This window comes from Myotis davidii, unplaced genomic scaffold (assembly GCF_000327345.1).
Source record: "Myotis davidii unplaced genomic scaffold, ASM32734v1 scaffold243, whole genome shotgun sequence".
NCBI classification, from domain to species: Eukaryota; Metazoa; Chordata; class Mammalia; order Chiroptera; family Vespertilionidae; genus Myotis; species Myotis davidii.
The window spans coordinates 1523348-1544081 of record NW_006295183.1 but is presented as its reverse complement, the minus strand read 5'-3'; the positions used below and the strand labels follow the sequence as shown (position 1 = coordinate 1544081).

At 36.3% G+C, this 20734-nt stretch overlaps 1 protein-coding gene across 2 annotated transcripts; it reads right to left on the bottom strand.

Moving 5' to 3' along the window:
- Positions 1 to 402: 402 nt before the first annotated feature.
- NAE1 (NEDD8 activating enzyme E1 subunit 1) lies at positions 403 to 20200 on the bottom strand. 2 transcript variants are annotated; one of them, XM_006769818.2, is made up of 19 exons: positions 20101 to 20200; positions 19954 to 20014; positions 18358 to 18388; positions 17603 to 17674; positions 17297 to 17376; positions 16383 to 16492; positions 14219 to 14328; positions 12612 to 12674; positions 12150 to 12213; positions 11735 to 11826; positions 9464 to 9523; positions 9240 to 9373; positions 7806 to 7881; positions 7467 to 7506; positions 5214 to 5300; positions 4286 to 4378; positions 2042 to 2156; positions 1906 to 1955; positions 403 to 637 (listed from the first exon to the last, which is right to left on the bottom strand). In XM_006769818.2, exons 4-19 carry the CDS (start codon positions 17654 to 17656, stop codon positions 528 to 530), a joined length of 1338 nt encoding a protein of 445 aa, XP_006769881.1. In that variant the 5' UTR covers positions 17657 to 17674; positions 18358 to 18388; positions 19954 to 20014; positions 20101 to 20200; the 3' UTR covers positions 403 to 527. The 2 variants fall into 2 exon arrangements, with proteins under 2 accessions (XP_006769881.1, XP_015423360.1); XM_015567874.1 differs by lacking the exon at positions 20101 to 20200 and having other exon boundaries at positions 17297 to 17332.
- Between the last annotated feature and the right edge of the window lie 534 nt (positions 20201 to 20734).

The window sequence follows — 20734 nt, the reverse complement described above, 5'->3', positions numbered from 1 at the left end:
GGCGCCGGCACGTGGGGCGCCGGCACGTGGGGCACGGTGTAGGAAGTCGGGCCCTAATTCCTCCCAACCTTCCCTCCCAGGTGCATCTGTCCTTGTTTTCTGATAAAACTAATAATGTCTGAAATATTTGCTTTTATATTAATTTTAATAGGGATGGTCCTAAGATGTCCAGAGCTAAAATCTGCACATGTATTAAATTCATTATTTAAGACTGTAAGAAAAAAAAGTACTTAAAGCTATTTCTAATGAAACATGATTTCTGTAAGTAACTTTGAAACAGCAAGGTGAAAATCACGAATCAATTATAAATGGGTAGCTCTTATTCTCTGGGAAACATGACTGCTTCCTTCACACAGTATCCCCAGCCCTGCCCCCCACAACCCCCCAAACATGACCACATTATTACAAATGAGAAAATGTTTATTAAGCAAACAATTTGTTTTCCCTTAGCAGAATTTTACAGATTAGAGCACAACCCAAAGGCAATTATAGTCTCAATTATTAACACACTACATAGGATACTTATTCTACAACTGAAAAGTTGCTGAAGTTTGTGACATGCCACTATAAATGTAAGTATTATTAAAAATTACAAATTGTTTGGTGATTATTTTGATAACTTCTTGAGCAGCAGCTCCTGCAAGGAAAAAGGAAAACAAATCTTTGAAAAAGGTAAGTTTCAAGAATTACATAAAAATATCAATTCTGTAAAGAAAACCTTCCCTTTTTCCAAAAGCAAAGGTGTTTAAAAGTAATCCAAAACGGATGTAATTTACCGTGTCATATCAAAATAAAGGACCATAATTTTTAATAACTATGTTAAAAATTTTTGTTTTATACATTCATAGCTTGGGATATTATGCCACAGTTTTAAAGAATGAAGTATTTTTAATTATGGTGGTTTAGAAACATTAGCAAGATATATTAAGTAAAAAAAATCAAAATAGTAGTATAGTTGATTGCATTTTAAAGGATACATATAGGCAGAAAAGATTCTCTAAGGACTCCCTTCTGCTTTACTTTTCCAATAAAAAGGGAATAAAGGTGTATTTGTTCTAAATACATTTGTAATTTGGAAAGAATCTCTATTAAATACTGCTGTAACTACTCAAAACAAAACAATTACTAAGAAATTCATATTTTATAACCCGAAGCTTGATCTTTCACAAACACTCGTTAATTCAGTGCAATGTGAGACTCGACTCTGTACCAGACGCTGTTCTGGGCACCAGGAATATGGCAGGAACTGAAGACAAAATCAGTGCCCGCGGCCCTTCCCTTCCAGCAGTGAGGGAGAGACCATTTGCAAATGAGTGGAACAGCCTCTCAGATGGCCTAGTGCGAAGGAGAAACAGCAGGAAGAAGGTGTGAGCGCAAGAGGAGGGCCTCAGCTTTAAATCGGAGGAGCGTCTCACAGGGAAGAAATTGAAAACAAAGACCTGGACAAAGTGAAGGAATATAAAAGCATTGTGCCAGCTAATATTCAACATCCTGCTTCACTAACCTCCCTCGGTAAAACAGTTAAGAAAACGAAACTGTCCGGGCCAGTGTTGCCCAGTGGATAGAGCTTTGGCCTGTGGACTGAAAGGTCCCAGGTTTGATTCTAGTCAAGGGCATGTGCCCAGGTTGCGGGCTCCGTCCCCAATGTGTGTGTGTGGGGGGGGTGGGGGGGGAATGAACTGCATAACATAAAATACCAAATGTTATAGTGCTGGATGCAGAGACAGAAAGAGAGAGAGATTAAACTGATTTCTGAAGGCAGCCAATCAATGATTCTCTTTCATCATTGATGTTTCTAGCTCTCTCTCCCTCTCTGAAATCAATAAAAACATTTAAAAAAAACACACAACTTCATAACTGTACTATATAACAACAGATGCCGGTCTTCTCATCTTTGGAACTCACCCCCTAAGAACGCAGCAATGGTGTGTGGCTCAGCAGCTCCGTATCGGCAACTATAGGAAAGAAAGGAGACATGAACTTGGACTAGCTTAGGACAGGCACAAGTATTACTTCTTAATATGGTTTAAGAAATACTCACAATTCGTGGACATAATCATCTTTCACCATTACAGATAGTCCATATTCCTGAAGGAAGCCTGTGAGACAAGACTTCAACTTTCCTATATCTTCTTCAACTTGATAGTTAGATACCCCTAAAAATATACACGCAAATTAATTTTCATTGAAATAAATATGTGATTAAAAATGAATGGCTACCTCTTTTATTTACTCCAGTTTTTAGTCAAAAAAGTAAGGTGTGAAAATGAAGAACAAAAATAACAATGTATGAGACCAATATTTGCAAATATCACAAACCTGTAACAATCAAAGAAACCATTCAAAACTATTAAAATTTGAGTTTGATAAGCCTGCTGTGTTCACTGCTCCATATCCAGTACCTGGAAGAGTGTCTGGCACACAGTTGGTGCTCAATACTTTGATAGAAGAATTGAATGAATGAGAAAGTGATGTCCTATTTATATCCTTTATAAAAATTATGGTGTTTATTATTCATTTCCAAGAGATTAAATGACACAGAGGACATAAAACTATAACAGGTAACACTGAGCATTAACAAATGCTGGTTACTGCTATAAGTACCATATGTATACTGTTTAATCCTCACAATCACCTTATTAAGTAGGTACTATTATTCCCATTTTATAGATGAAAAAACTGAGACACATTAAGTTACCTGCCTGAGTTACTTAGCTCATAAATAGCAAAATGGATACAAACCCAGACAGTTGTTAATAATTAAACTATAATATCTTCAAAGGTAAGCTACTAATTGTTATTACTGCTGGAAGTTAAAATATAATTGCCATAACCTCCACGTATTAAAAAAAAAATCAGTATTTTTTAACTACTATGGTTTAAAAAGGATCACCACTACTCTTCCTCATAATAACAATACCTACCCTTTATTGAGTACTTACAAGGTGCTAGGCAGTGTGTAAAGTGATTTCATACATCATATATTTAACCCTGTCAGTCTAATAGAGTGGATACTATTATTGCCATTTCATAAATATGAGACCTGAGACGTAGAGGGAAATAGTGACTCATCCAAGGTCAAGAGATAGTGACAGAGCTCGGATCTGAACCTAGGTTCAAAGCCTACGCTCTATGTGGTTGCTACTCTCCCAAGGTGGCTCCCCAATGTGCACCCCTTTGTACCCTCATGTAGCCCCCTTCTACTCAATCTAAGCTGGCCCTGGGAAGCAAATAGAACACAACGTAAGTGATGCTGTGATTTCTAAGACTAAGTCATAAAAAGCCTTGTACCTTCCATCTAGGTCTTTTGGAATGTTAATTCTGGGAAAGCCAGACACTATGTAAGAAGTCTACCCTAGAACTGCCGTGCTAAAAGAAAACCCTAGCTAGCTATGTGGTGACAGATGCCTGACAAGCAGTTCCAGTTATCCTGACTAAAGTGCCAACATCTGAGCAAAAATGACTTCTCAGATGTCCAATCCAGTCAACCCTTCAGAATGACTCCAGTTCCAGGCATCATGCAAGATCCTTGCCCCTCATTGAGATATGCCTAACAGAGCCCAGCCAAATCACAAAGTTGTCATATAATAATTTATTGTTTTAAACTACTAAGTTTTGAGATAGTTTGTTATTCAATAGATAATAAAAATATTCTAATCAAATAATACAAATAAAGCAATACATATAGTGTTTATTCTTTTCTTTCTTCTGATAAGCTAGCTCATTACTACTATAACTCAGTAGACATATGACATCAATTGGGGCAACAGGTTTTATGATATACCTAGAATGCACTGCTATGCAATAATCCTGCATAATTAAACTTACCTTAATGAAAATTTTCTGGGCAACTGAAAATCTTTGAAATTATGCCAATTCCCTAATCATTATATTTACAGATAACAAAAATTAGATATTAAGCAAAGAAATCTCTACATCTTCAGAGCTCTGAGTTCAGGAGTCACTGGCATACTTCTTGTGACTTTGCATTTCCACTAAATTAAACTCAGTGTGACTCTTAGAGGTAAACTGTGAAAAATGACAGAAAAATGTTTTCTTCTCTATGCATTCAACCAACATTCCCTTGTAATGGTTTAGAATCAAACACTATTTGCAAATAGTTACACTTACAAAACAAATGGTAGTTCCTCATTAAGATGTGATGTAAACTGTTTGCAATGTAAAAATCAAGGACCAATTGTAAACATCCAAGAACACTTTAAGATTTAAGTCAAGTGTCTACTTAAGATTTTATTATATTTGATAATTCGATTGCTATTCTTACCTGGGTATCTACCATGTTGTTTATGAAATCTATCAACAGCCCGTAACATTAAGTATAATACTATCTCATTATCTGGACTGTCCATGCTGGAAACTGAAAGGGAGAGAATTCAATATAATTTGAGTAATTCATGACATAAAAACAATGAAGGATGGACCTTACTATATACTCAGATTTTAGGTCTCAAGGCAATTTTACCACAAAATTTTAATATTTTGTGACAATAAAATAGAAAGTGATAAATAATAGTAAAATAAAGGGAGATACATTAATAAAACCCAGGTATTAACTAGTCACCATAATCTCTACTAAAGTAGTAACATGCTGACTTTAGCTCTATTTATCACACAACTTAGTAACCTACCTAAATACAATTTATTTATGTATTAAGTTTTACATTGTGAAATTATGACTACTTGGATAGGTTTATAGAATTAAATTTAGAGTATAAATATTTCCATTATTTATATTATCACCATATACTCAATATTATTATACATAAAATATTAATCTCTTTAAAGTTAAAATTAAAGCTGTGGTACATTTATACAATGGAATACTACTCAGCTGTAAAAAAAGAAGGAAACTTTACTCTTTGTGACACCATGGATGAACCTGAAGAGCATTACACTAAGTGAAATAAGCCAGTGAGAGAAAGACAAGTACCGTATGATTTCACGCATAGGTGGAATCTAATGAACTAACAAGCAAAATAGAGAAAGACTCATAGAGAGCAGGCTGATAGCTGTGTATGTGTTTGGCGGGGGGGTGGGGGGGGTGAATTGAGCAAAAAAGAAAAGAAAAAAAAGAGAAAGAACTCATGAACACAGACAACAATGTGGTGATTGCCAGGGAGAGGGAGAGCGAGGGGAGGTGAAGTGAGTGAGGATTTAGGGGTGATAAATGGGGAGGGACAGATTATACTTACTAATTTCATCCCTATTAACTGTATCCAAGCCATATTCTTCAGCTAAGGATCGACATCTTACCACTCGAAGAAATGCAGAATTGCTACCTGAACACAGGAAAGACATTATAAAGGTAACTAACTGAGACACGTGAATATTCCAAATCACAGATCTCTTTAAGAACAAGAAATTGTGTTTATACCCTTCACAGTCATGGTAACGTGAAGAAATGTCTCCTGTTTGACTCTAATGGTTAGCAGGAAAGGCACTAGAACATGAGTCATCCTAAATTCATGTCCTGGGACTACAACCAATTCAGCACTGAGTAAGTACATGATGGCACCTCTCTGAGCCTCACAAAGGGGATAATATTATTTCCCTTTGAAAGTTGTGGATTAAAAGTACCTAGCACAATGCCTGACAGGGCTCAATGAACAGTAGTTATCATTATTATAGATAAGTAGTCCGAAAGGAAAGTGTTATATATATTGTGCTTTTGGTACATGTAAGGTTTTAACAAAACAAAAAAATTACATTATGGAAATTTTCAAACATATCCCAAAATAGAGGGAACAGAATAAACCCTCAAATATGCAACATCCAGCTTTTAATCTAGTATCATATGATTTAGTAGAACAAACACTATATGCCGAAACAAGGTGCAAGATTAATAATGGAACAAAACATTAAAACTAACCCTAAACAAACACTGTGAAAGAGTGATGAAACGGAGAAGTTTGATAAATGTATTAGGATTGAGGAGCATGCAAAATGTAGACTTGACCTTCAGAAAGCATGTAAACAAGATTGGATTATTCTTAAACTAGGTCTTAAATTAAAAAGAAATGCTTCCGAGAACAGTGGCATGAGATAGCTGGGCAAGCAGGCAGAGGCCAGATCATGCAAGGCCTTGTAGGCTGAAGGAAGGTGATCCACTTTCATTGTAGGTCTGGCAGAAAATGGTATGGTCTAATTGCCTATTTAAGAGCTCTTTCTGACTGCTCGTTGGAAAATGGGTTGGATAGAGGCAAGAGTGGAAGGGGTATCATTTCAAACTGCACTGGAAAAGGCAAAATGGTGTACAGACAATAAAAATATTAGTGGCTTCCATGGGTTAGGGGGAAAGGAAGCAATGAGTAGGCTGAGAACAGGGAATTTTAGGATGGTGAAACTATTCTGTATGATACTATAACGGTGGGTCCATGTCCTTACACGTTTGTCAAAACCCAAAGAAGGTACAACACCTGTTTGTGAGCCCTAATGTAAAGTGTGGATTTTGGTGATGATGTGTCCATGTCAGTTCATCGACTGTAACCAATGTGCCACGCTGGGGGGAGGTGTTCATAATGGGGAATGGTGTGAATGTGTTGGGTCCGGGGGTACACAGGATATCTCTGTACTTAGCACTCAACATTGCTATGATCTTAAAATTGCTCTTAAAAATAAAGTTCAGCCCTAGCCAGTATGGCTCGGTGGATAGATCGTTAGCCTGCGGCCTGAAGGGTCCCGGGTTCGATTCCATTGGGTTGTGGACCCAATTCCCAGTGGGGGGCATGCAGGAGGCAGCCAATCTGATTCTCTCTCATAGTTGATGTTTCTCTCTCTCTCTTTCTCTCTCTCTCCCTTCCTCTCTGAAACCAATAAAAAAATATATTTTTTTAAAAAGTAGGTTTACAGTTATTCATATGGAAAATAATACAATAATAAGTAATAATACAAGAATAAACTGTTTCTCGTACTCAAAACGGTAAACCTACTTTTAAAAAATAAAGTTCATTAATTTAACATTTAAAAAAAAAAGAAATGCTTCAGGTCTACTGAGGAGTTATCAAAAACACCTGGAGCCTAACCATCTGAAACAAGATGGTAAAATTCTTAATTCTATTATAGTCACTAAACACAGACCAAACTGAGTAGTTAAACCAATACTCTCCATGTACATATGACTCGACTTCATACTCAAAACCTTCAGATAAAACTTTCCCAAATTACTTAAAATCAATAAGCTGAAAATAATTCCGTATGAATGACAATTTTCAAATAACTGACCTTCATGTCTTTTTCGCATTGCCATAGATAGGTATGTTCTAGCTCTGATCCAGTCTTAGAATAACCTCCATTTATTATTACATTATAACAATAAAAAACCTTACCCAATAATATTTATGAGATTATGAGAAATTTTTAATTTCAACTATTTCAAATTCCTGGGAACACTCTTTATGGCACATTTTTATGAAACAAAATAAGGAAATTAATTCAAGGGGACTTACAGAATAATTTTAATTCTTTCTCTGAAATGGACTCTGGTGCCTGTAAAGAGACAATGCAGATTTTGCTCCAGAATAAAAGAGAAGGTTAGCAGAGGGTACAGCACAAAGATGGTCACTGTGGGATGGGAAGGTTTCTCCAAGTGCTGGCAGAGCACTGGAAAAACACATTTTTTCCTTAAAAGTCTTTCTCACGAGGCAGGCAAGTGAGAGATCCCTCCTAAGCAGCACAGGGCCAGTGCCATGCCCTCCATCTCTAAACCTTTTGTGGCTGAAGTTATGGGGTCAGGCCTACGTGGGGCTGTGCTGTCCACCAAAGGCACAGTGTGCCCAGCAGCTTACCCGGCCTACAGACTGCAGCAGTTTGGCAACATGATTACCCACAGCGGCAGCATCTTTCTTTGCTTTTTCACGGTAACTGGGAAAAAGGAAAAAAAAAGCTATTATTAACAAATTTTAAAATCAGCAAATTGTAAATATCACCAGGAAGCAAACAAAACATTGTTTTCCTTTTCATGAAAAAAGACTGGTCTAGGACATATGAAATGTGAAAATGCCATGGAAATGCTGCCAGCAGCACCTGTTAGTGGTTGGGGATCTTCCCAGTGTTGGTGATGGACACTTGGAATCCAATAATCCCAGGTTCTCTCTGTAACTAAACAGCACCCAACTTAAAAACTGCCCTCCATCATCCATGATCCATGCTTCTCTGACAAAATCTGCAACACATGTTACTAAAGAACATGATTTTTCTCCTTGAAGTCAAGTCCAAGGAAAATTAAATACTTCAAAACTGTCCACCTGCAATGTAAAATTTTAAAGTCTATTTACATTTTCACCCTCTGAAGATAAGTGTTAAGCTAACTCCCTCCAATGTGAAGTCAAACTTCTTTCTATCCTCAATTGACTTTTCCCAAGTTTTAAGTAGTTGAACTTTTAGGCTAAGACAACAAAGATTTGTAAACAACAACTGAGATGAAGAGTGCAATCTGTTAAGGAACAGAGATCTTTTCTGTGTGACATTATTTGGCCCTTGAGGAAATCAAGCCAGTGGCCCTGGCTTCATCTGCACCAAGTCCAAACTATATAAGGGTAATATCCATTGAGAACCATCCTTTTGTCAGTCTACCTGGGTTCAGGCTAGTGATACCTGGATAGCAGGTGTCTATCTATAGACATGAACTCTTTAAATTATGAAACATTACTAATAAAAAATTCATCCAAACTCAAGACTTCCAGGTTTTAAGTTACAAATAAAGGTAGTATAGGGCCCCAGTTAAGAGTATGGAGATGGATTTCATGGGTTCAAATCCTAGTTCTGCTATTTACCAGCTGTCTGACCCTGAATAAATTACCTTTTCTAGTCCTCAGTTTCCTCATCTATAAAACTGGGGAAAAACAGTATCTCTCTCTAATGTTGTGAATATTAAATTAGTTAATACAAATTAGTTAATACATAGGACAGCTCATAGCACAGAATTAAGTGCTCAAATGTTACATTTTATTATGAAATACATAAGAAAAATATTTGTCTCGGGGGGGGGGGGTGTATGAGAACTCTGCACTTTCTACTCAATTTTGCTGTGAACCTAAACCTATTCTAAAAAATAAAATCTATTTTTTTAAAAATCTGCCCTCTATGTTCTTCATCTTATTTTTAAAGCAATTAGATTATAACAGCTTTCCATTTTATTTCTGATAGGCTAGTAAAATATTCTCATCTCTAATATAAACAAATGAATTTTTCTGTTACATAGTTTGAAAACAGTGACTTACACATTTTGCAATTTTATATATTTGCCCGAATCTGCAATCATGTCAGGAATTGTGCCTCGGACAGGTAAATTTCCTTGACCCTCTTTAGCCACAAATTCCTTTAAGGCGCGAGCTAAAATCCAAAATGATGGAGTCTAAAAGAGTAAAATAAAAAATAATTATGTGGCATTTGACTCTGACCCAAAGCTTAAGGTGGCACTATTTTTACTTTTTGTTGTTGTTACCTGTTTGGTGATGTTTATGCAGCGATCATCATTAAATATATCTTCAATGCTGCTTGGGATCTACCAAAGGAACATGAAACATTTACTTATACTAAGAATCTGCCCACCTTTATTTTCACTGTTTCTCTGAATAAGTTCTTTGAATTCTTAAACTGTAATCAAATACATACTTCTGATTTTCTTACACTTTTATTTAGAATGAGTACCAGATGGAGGTTTGATGACGAAAAAGAGAATGGAAGAAAGTCACATCCTGCCCATTGTTGTTAGCATTAAAGACTGGCCTGTTCTTTTCCATCATAAATGGAATAAAGGAGGAGCCAAAGTAAATCTTTTAATATATTTACATTTTAAAATATAACAAAGATTATAGACATTAATGCCAAGCTGGAGTTGTAGTCCTTCATGTTTTTTTTCCTTCTTGTCAAAAATTTGCAGCCCTTTCACTCTAGCAACTATTGAAAGAGACAACCCTCCGACAAAAACTAGATAAAGGACTTTTAACGCTAGCAAGAACATCATACATTAATAAATACTTTAGAAATTATAGGCTTTGATTCTACTGTGGAAAAAAATGTCTTACTGGTAACCTCTGACTGGTTTCTTTGCTTTCACTCCCAGTCCTCTTCAGTCTCTTCTCACAAGAGCCAGATAATTTTTTAGATATGAATCTGATCACTCCACTCCCTTGGTCAAAACACGTCAACGGCCTGCAAGGATGTTATGATCTGGCCCTTTCTGCCTTTCCAAACTCAATTCCTCTCACTACTTCCCCCCTTGTTCACTTCACTCCCATCACCCTAGCAGTCTAACTGCTTGAACAAATGCTGAGCTTCATCCCACTTCCGGGCCCTTGTTTGCACATGTGGTTCCGCAGCCTCAAAGCTCTTCTGCCAGATCTCCACATGTCACTTCACGCAGGCTTCTGCTTAAACACATCTCTTTGAGTCTCCTTGACCCACCTCTGGACCCCAGACCTCTGTCCTCCCCATCATGCTCTAGCTCTGTTCTCTTCTAATTTTGTTCATAGTACCTGGTGCATTTATCTCTTTGCTTAGTTCATTATCCCCCAGTCATGAGAACCTTGGTGTGTTTTTAAATTGGTGTAAATTTTACATTCAGTGAAATGAACAACTCTTAAATGTACAATCCAATGCATTTTGATAACTATACATATATTTTTAACCATCACCCCAACTAAGACACAGAAAATTTTTATCATTCCCAAAAACTGATTCACAAAGCACACACTTTTACTCACTCAGAAACACTACTTCTTTGTCTCCAGAAATTTTATGACAGCTTAAGTGCTTTTCTAACTTAAAAGGCAGCATTTGTTGCTGTTTTAAGTTATAAGAAAATTCTAACTTAAACTCCCAGTTGTGTTATTCCAAAGTTCCCTCAAAACCTCACTTGCCAGGCTTCAACAACAAAAGGGCACCTAAAATGAGTTATCCTCCAAGTAATTTTTAAGGTGTCAATGTCATTTAAAAACATCTCCTTTATATCCTAAAAATTACTGTCAAAAGCAAATGCAGCTCTAGCCAGTTTGGCTCAGTGGATAGAGTGTCAGCCTGCAGACCAAAAGGTCCCAGGTTCAATTCCTGTCTAGGGCATGTACTTAGATTGCAGGTTCCTCCCCAGCTCTGGCCCTGGTCAGGGCATGTGCAGGAGGCAACCAATCGATGTGTTTCTCTCACATCAATGTTTCTCTCTGTCTTTTCCTCTCTCTTCCATTCTCCCTAAAAATCAATAGAAAAATATCCTCGGGTGAGGATTAACAAAAACAAAACAAAAATTCCGTCTTTCCCTCTCTCTTCCACTTTCTCGAAATATCAATGGAAAAATATCCTCGGGTAAGGATTAAAATATAATAAAATAAAATAAAAGTGAAAAAAATCTCAAGATTAAAAAAAAAATCAAATGCAGGGTAAAATTTAACTTTTCAGGCAACACTGTTTTGGACCAGCAAAGTATCACCTTCAGTGTATAATTCCTACACCCAAACAATTACTATTCACAAATCATGTACTTCAAATAATTGATTTATATAAATTATATCACTATTATATACTGAAGCACTCATGTCCATTTAACTAGGACAATACAGAATATTATTAACACAAGAGTCAATCTGTATAATACATACTAATTTCTAACCAACTATATACAATTTAGGAAATATTAACTTAAATCTAAAATCAACTATTTTATCATAAGGACTTCAGAAAACACCTTTCTAAATGAATCCCTCAGCAACTCTTTCAATACCTGAGTTGTATTTAGTGCTGTGTTCACATTTTTAATAGCTTCTTCAAAATTCTCTTCATCTTCCGGAGCCCCATTTTCATTCTTTAAAATTCCTATTAAAATAGAATTTGGTTAGCAAACAACCTTTTTCTTCTTTCTTTCTTTCTCTTTCTCTCTCCCCAACATTATGGAAATAACTTTGTCAGGTTCTAAAGGGAGGATCAGATATTTTGAAACTTAAGAATAAATATTGGTTATCACTAGTCATTCCTAAAACTGTACAAGGAATGGCTCCCTAATCTCCCCAGAAGCAAAATAAAATATGAACTAATGATGGCATCATTTGACAAAGGTGTTGACAGAAATCCAATAAACATTAGCTTCAAGCAATTTGCTTTTCAAACCTTATATAACATTTAGTCACATTCCATATTACCTTGTCTAATCAAATCTCTGAACTCTTCTTTTTCTTTATACGTTTTAGGTATTCGTCCATTTGTCTAAATCAGTTAAAAAAATTAAAAACTTAGTTATAAAAACTCAGAATATAGAAATTGAGAGTCCAGCTTCCCTATTCTCCCACCCACATGAGATTTCATCAGTAAATACCCACCCCAGTGAAATCGGAGGCTAACTTGATAGAAACAGAAACTGTGGGCCATTTCTCCACATTCATTCCCCACTGCGTTTCAGAATGACATTCATTCAAATTTCATTTAGTAAGTAAAAATATCAGTATTAAAACAGGAACTGCTAGATCTAAACTGAAAAGCACCCACCTACCCTAAGCCAAGCAAGGAAAGAAAATTAATATCCCACCCGCTCTAATGAAATCCTTTATAATAAATTGAAAATACAGTCACATAAGGAATTTCTTTTTTTAAAAAAAAGAACATACTTCACTATACCACTGTGCTAAATATTTAGCTATGATCACAATCCATGGAGTGTGGCTATGGTCCTAAAATTGAGAGAGAAAAAAATATCAGTTAACATTAATTAGTTAATATTTATTCCTCACTATCATTTTCAATAAACTCAACAATATTTATGATCATTCCCCAGTATACATGAAATAATGAATGAAAGAAAATGAACTGGGTTAATAAAAATTGCTTCACAAAACTTTTTTAGAAGCAGTGACCAATTTCATCCCAATATGGCAGGTATGTACTATGATTGTCCCCATTTCACCATCAAAAGACAGTTTCAGAAACTGCCACCCAAAAATAAAGCTTAAATATCTTGATTTCAGATACCAATCCTAGACTACAGGAAGATTGTCTCTGGGTTTTCTGATGAATCCAACACCTGCATTTTAATTGATAAGTAGGTAGAAAAAAATACATATACTCCTTAAGTTATATGGTGTGCTATAAATATTATTATTTTCATACCAAAATATGCAGCTGCCTTGGTAATTCGCAAACACTAAAAATAAGCTTCAAGTGGAGTCAATTTCAACACCCACCCACCCCAAATTCAAACTATTTTAAAAATTGCATCTATTTGTTTAGGAAAGGGGTATGAAGAGGAACATATTAATGTCCAATTTCTTGATCTAGGTGTTAATTACATAGATATGTTCAGTTAATGTACTTTTCTTCAATAAAAAAGTTTTTTAAATTTTGGAGAAAAAAGATTTATTTAAAACAAATTAAGGCCCTGACCAGTTTGGCTCAGTGGATAGAGCGTCGGCCTGCAGACTCAAGGGTCCCGGGTTCGATTCTGGTCAAGGGCATGTACCTTGGTTGCGGGCACATCCCCAGTGGGGAGTGTGCAGGAGGCAGCTGATCGATGTCTCTCTCTCATCGATGTTTCTGACTCTCCCGCTCCCTTCCTCTCTGTAAGAAATCAATAAAATATATTTAAAAAATAAAAAAATAATAAAAAAAATAAAACAAATTAAGTACAATGTTGTTACTATGTAATCTGGATGACAGGACCATGGAGGTTTATATATTTTCTCACATTGGTGTATTAAAAAATGTTTTAAGTCTATCTATAAAATGGAAGGTCAGCCCGGTTGGCATAGCTCAGTAGTTAAGCGTAGACACATGAACCGGGTGGTCACGGTTTAATTCCCAGTCAAGGCACATGCCCAGGTTGTGGGCTCAATCCCTAACAGGGATCCTGTAGGAGGCAGCCGATCTGTGATTCTCTCTCTCTCACCCTCTCCCTTGCTCTCTCTGAAATCAATGTTTACTTTTTTTTTTTCCAGAGGAAGGAAGAGGGAGAGAGAGATAGAAACATCAATGATGAGAATCGCTGATTGGCGGCCTCAAGTCTTTGTTTTACTATGGTTGCAAATATCAAAATATTTCTATATGTGACCCGGCACCAGAGTTAAGTTAGGGTTTTTCACAATGCGGACACGCCGAGCTCAAAAGGTTCGCCATCACGGTCCTAGATCATAGGTCAATGCTCAACCACTGAGCCACGTCAGCCAGGCGAAACATACTTTTAAATAAATAAATAAATAAATAAATAAATGGTCATACCAACCCTTTTGTCCATATGATGCAAATCATAGGACTGAAAATGTTCTCTCAGTTCAGGAAAGGGTTTATCCAGTCGTAGATCCTCTAATGCATTATCTGGATGAGATTCTATTACTGTGAAATAAATAATACCAAAAGATAAACTTACTTCTTTAGTAATACTGCTATCAATACACTACATTACAAGAATTTGGGAAATCTATAATTTTTTTTAAAATATATTTTATTGATTTTTTACAGAGAGGAAGGGAGAGAGATAGAGAGTTAGAAACATCGATGAGAGAGAAACGTCGATCAGCTGCCTCCTGCACACCCCCAACTGGGGATGTGCCCGCAACCCAGGTACATGCCCTTGACCGGAATCGAACCTGGGACCTCTCAGTCCGCAGGCCGACGCTCCATCCACTGAGCCAAACCGGTTTCGGCAAGGGAAATCTATAATTTTTAAATGGGCATAGGGTCTATAGTTTTAAAACATTTTTTTGTTCATTATTCAGGTAAATTTACATTTACATATACATTTTACTAAAAGCACAAATCGTAAGTGACTACAGTTGTAATGAAAGTAAAAACCAAGATTCTCTTTAAACAAAACAAAATGTTATTATAACTGAAAAAGATCAAAACTGGTAAAATTGTGTTCAGATATTACCTAACAACCTACCCTTACTCCTCCTGTCGTCTTCAACAAACATCATCACCATCTACCTGAACCTCTTCCCTAGAAGCCTGATGGTCATCCCTGACCTTCTTGCTTCCTTGGCCCAACATCAGTCACTCCTCACATCCTGATGTCACTCTGTACACAGCTCTCCACATAGGGGAGTTCAGAAAAGTGTGTCATCCCAGTGAGTCTTTAAAGCTAGGCTCAGTTCTGTTACTTGCTAGCTGTGTGACCTTAGACAAGCAACTTATCTCTCTGTGCCTCAGCATCCTCATCTGTAAAAAGCAGATAAAATAGTATCTATCTTATAAGATATTAGAAAGATTAAATGAAATAATTCATATAAAGACAGGCACAAAGCTAGCAATGTTAACCTTCTTTATCATCTATTCTCACTTCCCTATCCTTTTAACATCTGCTCTTAGTGGCTCTCTCTCCCTCTGTCTCATATAAACCACTGGAAATCTCCTAACAGCAACTCTTGCCTCCAATCTTTGCCTCTTCAAATCCATTCATTCTCTACTCAGCTTCAGGACCCACTTGACGTTGTTACTGTCACTCTCCCACTTACAACTCTTAAATGGCCCAACATCAGCTGCCAAAAGCTTATCCTCTCAAGTCACTCTCTCACTGTTAAGCAGATACTAACTACTACTCAGTGCTGATACCAATGCCAGTGGCTCAGAGCAATGTGTAAATACTGAATAAAAACGTTACCGTCATTTAAGATTAAAATTTTGTATGTAAAGGACTAACATCAGTCTTGAGCTGGTGCAAGCCTGCATATGAATGACTTTGGTTTCTGGTAACACTTTTTCTTTGGAACAGTAGTTAGGTAAATGCCTTGTTTTGTGGAATTGTACCTGAACTGGATGAGTACAAGGCCTGTATGAGAATGGAATAAAAGATTGGTGGGGAAAAGGTGGTGTGACTTCTAGGTGTCAGTGTCACCTTGGCTCTCGCCTGTAAGTAGCCATACATGCATGCCCTATGTATGTTAAGAGGCAAAAAAAGGCTAGATACTTGCACAGCAACTAGGCCTCCTAATAAGATGAAGAAGTTGTACCTACTTATCTCTTGTTTTCTATCCTCCTAAAATATAAGTAAAGGAAATACTAGATTAAAGCCTACATCAGTCACTGATTGACACTTTGAACCTATAAACTGGTTGTGCTGCTACAAATTTACTTCGTAATTTAAAGTTGACAAGTTCGCCGAAACCGGTTTGGCTCAGTGGATAGAGCGTCGGCCTGCGGACTGAAAAGTCCCAGGTTCGATTCCGGTCAAGGGCATGTACCTGGGTTGTGGGCACATCCCCAGTAGGAGGTGTGCAGGAGGCAGCTGATCGATGTTTCTCTCTCATCGATGTTTCTAACTCTCTATCCCTCTCCCTTCCTCTCTGTAAAAATCAATAAAATATATTTAAAAAAAAAATAAAGTTGACAAGTTCTAAGATCATAGCTAAAGCAATGACAAGCAAGCCCCACACGTGCAACAACTTTACCTGGATGTTCTTTGATAATGATCCTCATATAACCAACTAGTCCATATGTCCTACAGATCAAAAGAGGGATTTGGGAATTCCAGAGGACATCTGCTAAACGTAGTAATGTACTGTAAAGGAAGGCACAATAAGTAAGAATATAAGAAAATGGATATATAACAAAACACCTTAAAACAAAGTACCTTTGTTACTAAGTTACAAATGCAAAATATACCTATTGCATTATAAGCAGGTCAAGAATATACTGAAAAACAAGCATGTCTACAAGGTTGCAGTTTCAAAGAAAGCATATCTTTTGGACTAGAGCAGGGGTTCTCAACCTGTGGGTCGCAACCCCTTTGGCGGTCTAACGACCATTTCACAGGGGTCGCCTAAGACCATCCTGCATATCAGATATTTACATTACGATTCATAACAGTAGCAACATTACAGTTATGAAGTAGCAACAAAATTAATTTTATGGTTGGGTCACAACATGAGGAACTGTATTTAAAGGGCCAGAAGGTTGAGAACCACTGGACTAGAGGGCTATGAAAAACTCAACTTTTGTATTAGGGAAAATGTTACTAAAAGACAATTCCTAAATATTTCCATAAAAAAAGAGGAAAACATTTGTAAAATGTATGATCCCTGCATATAACTCAAAGTACTCCCTATAATTACTTCTAACTAGTTCTTTTTCCCACTTAAAATAACCAATGTTCAATTTAACTGCTCTAAATATATATCCTTTAAAGTTTCACATCCAGTATCTTTCTTTCTTATCTTTTTGATGCTAGAGATTTGTAAGTGCTTCCAATTAAAGGTTTCTATAGAGTTTAGGAATTTTTAAAAACCATACTCTACAGAAAAAACAAAACTATACAAATCTAATTAAGACATTCAATTAAAAATAAATTAACATAAAAATTTACCTTTCAGGAAGTTGAGTTGCAACCACAATGGTAAACCTACAGAAAAATGAAGGATCATTGTCTAGAAGGTTTTCTGGACTCTAAATAGGACAAGGGGGAAAAAATCCAACAAGTTCACAACCACATTAAACATGGCAGAAACAGTTAAGCTATTTAAAATAAATAAGGCAACATGCTAGACTCCAATGTTAACTTCAACTCTCAACTAAATAGCATACAAAAATTCAAATTTCTAAATTCCTAGTGTTTTGAATTATTAAAAAATAAAAGTTCTGCACAGAAATAATAATGTATATACATATATACCTCTTCCACAAAATTCCCAGAGACATCATTATTTAATTCTTGTAAGAATTCCATGGTAGCTTGAGCTCGGTTCTTTTTGAAAAGAAAGCATTTGACTTGAATTAGAAAAAATTTGGTTAAAATGTAATCCTTCAATTAAGATAAAGCAAACAAAATATAAAATTACACCAAATTTCATGCACAGATATGACAACTCTGCTTTTCATAGTGTTTAAACTGAGACTCAACCACAATATTCCTTAGAAAGAACTCATTATTCAGAGTTCCTAAGTGAATACTTTATTTGCATCCTAGTTTTCTGATTATGCAAACGTCCAGAAAACCCTGAGCACCAGGCAGGAATATTCTAGATCAATTTACAATACTGTACAAGAGTTCAATCATTAAAAAATAGTCATTTCCACTCAGAATATTGTACTAAGTTGATTAATATGGCTTTGTAAGATTTTTAATATAAAATACAAAAATAAAAGATATTCTGGCTCTTAGTTAAAAATACTCTTTCCTCTGAACATTAACATCAATCAAAATTTAACATTAATACAGGATACAGTATAAAAAAGATATACTACTTCTACATTCTTAAACTACAAAGCTTATAAAATTTACAAGATCAAAAAAATGAGCTAATTTAACTTCTTTCTCAGAGAAATATAAGCTCTTTTAAAGTCAAAAACTTTTTCAAGAAACCAAAATACAGTAGCATCATTAAATGCTTAAACTCAACTATATTCTGTAACAAATTAATTGTTTACCTTGCCAATACTGCTTCTTTGAAGGAAAAAACTGAAAAAGACCCAAAAAAAATAAAATTAAGGGCTTCTTTGATTATATAGAGGGAAGTTTATTTGTAATACCAGGTACATTTCATTCATATTGTAAAACAAACTATATTTTGATTACAGATTGTAACAGCCTTCCTGGAGGAAGAAAACTGGATGAAACTTGTAATCAAAGACAAGCTAATAAATCAATGTTCCCCAAAGTGTGCAGCACAAAATAAGAATTCCACGAGATGCTCTGAGAGAAGAGAGTTCTCTCTCTGGCTTTAAAAAGTTTAGGAATCACCATAGGTTATATTTCCCTCTTGGAAATTCATAGCATACACAGCACACATGATATTAAAGTCTTATATTAAAGAAATGTTTAATTTCATTTGCCCATGGAATCCCTTTGCCCATTTAGCATTCCCCAGACCCATGCTCCACAGGTCACACGTGGGAAATGCTGTATTCAACTGTTTGCTTTTGCAGGAAACTATCACAGATCTATTCAGGCTTCTTCCCACGCATACCCTTGTCATATCCCAGGGCCCAGATCTGAGGCTTCTAATCATTCAGTCAGGGTGCTACGTTATAGCACAAGCTCAGTGCCTCCATAAGAAAAAGAAGCCTTAGCCCTAACCGGTTTGGCTCAGTGGATAGAGCATCGGCCTGAGGACTGAAGTGTGCCAGGTTCGATTCTGGTCAAGGACATGTACCTCGGTTGTGGACACATCCCCAGTGGGGGGTGTGTAGGAAGCAGCTAATCCATGTTTCTCTCTCATCAATGTTTCTAACTCTCTATCCCTCTCCCTTCCTCTCTGTTAAAAAATCAATAAAATATATTTTTTAAAAAGAAAAGAAAGAAAAAGAAGCCCTATTCTTATTATATCCTGCTCTAAGCAACCAAGTAAACAAAGGTAATAGGACCTTTTCTTTACAGACACCAATAAAAGGGCTGTGTTTGTATCAAAGTTCAATATGAGCCAAATTCTGATTTTCCTTGTATTTATTCATTGCTGCTGTATACTGACAAATATGAAAGATCCCAGACTCCAATTCCCTGAAAAGGCAAGTCTGAAATGCTCTGAACATCTAAATATGATCAGCTTTGAAGAATGACATAAAGGCCGTCTTTACAACAGCATTTTTATGGAGACAGTGTAGTGGAGAGAGATATATACCTGGACTAAGCTTAGAAGACACCGCAAGTAAAAGGTAGATTTTATTATTCTTATAATTCAAATATACAATTATTATTAATTATATACTAACATCCAGGAATCCATGCAAGGACTTAGGAAATGTCCAGACTCCACAATTAAAAAAATAATGACTACTCCTTTGCATTAATAACAGCAATAAAGATAGTAATGATGGATATGTTTTATTAAAGGCCTATTGGCCAGACACTGTGCTCGCACTTGAGCTATATTAATTCCCTTCATCCTCGCCATAATCCAAAACGGGATTATTGTCCACTGAGTCAAGTCACCCTGATTGAGGTGAAGCTGGGACTTAGGCCTCACTCTCCTGTGACAATACACTGCCTTCCCTAACATGCAAATATTTGAAAAGAATAAAACATACTTATTTCCAGCATCTTCTCCGCTGACCTGATTTCCATCAATAATTGTAAATGAACCAATTCCTGGGAGACAAAGAGAATCAGTCAAGAATATATATTTCTAGTTAAAACCTTAAAGAAGTAAATTTACAACCACAAAACTACATTACCTGGAAGTATCAAGTTTTTAAGAATTTCAGTTCCTGTGGCTGTTGCATTTATTAGGCAAACATGAGCAGATTCTAAAGCCTCTTGCCCATGATCACCCCACAACCTACAAGACAAGATACAAATTCAACATTTAAAAGCATTTCATAAAAATACAACTTTCTTGCCCTAGCTGGTTTGACTTAAAGGAGTCCCAGGTTCGATTCCAGTCAAGGGCACATGCCCTGGTTGCAGGCTCAATCCCCAGTGGGGGGGGTGGGGGGGGGTGTAGGAGGCAGCATATTAATGATTCTCATCACTGATATTTCTCTCTCTTCCTCTCTGAAATTAATAAAAATACCTTTTTAAAAAAATACAACTTTCTTATTTGAATGATCTTTAAAGTGTTCCTGCATAGAATAACAGAAGTGATAACCATGGCAAATATGTAAAACAGAAACAGCAGGAGGTGTTAGGGGGATTATATAGCTGTGTAACGTAAGACTAATATTGATGCCGTGCATGGTTAGATGGGAGGGGAGGAGGGGGTCAAATCAAAACTAGACACTTAGGCCCTAACTGGCTTGGCTGAGTGGATAAGCGTCGGCCTGTGGACTGAAAGGTCCCAGGTTCGATTCCAAATAAGGGCATGTACAT

What these genes read in the sequence shown, in the direction of transcription:
- NAE1 (XM_006769818.2), bottom strand. Translation starts at nt 17,656, where the DNA reads ATGGAATTCTTACAAGAATTAAATAATGATGTCTCTGGGAATTTTGTG. An exon ending in TATATAAAATTGCAAAATGT is followed by an intron (nt 7,882 to 9,239) that starts GTAAGTCACTGT and finishes CCTTTTTCCCAG; the next exon opens with TTACCGTGAAAAAGCAAAGA. An exon ending in ACAACATGGTAGATACCCAG is followed by an intron (nt 2,157 to 4,285) that starts GTAAGAATAGCA and finishes GTATATTTTTAG; the next exon opens with GGGTATCTAACTATCAAGTT.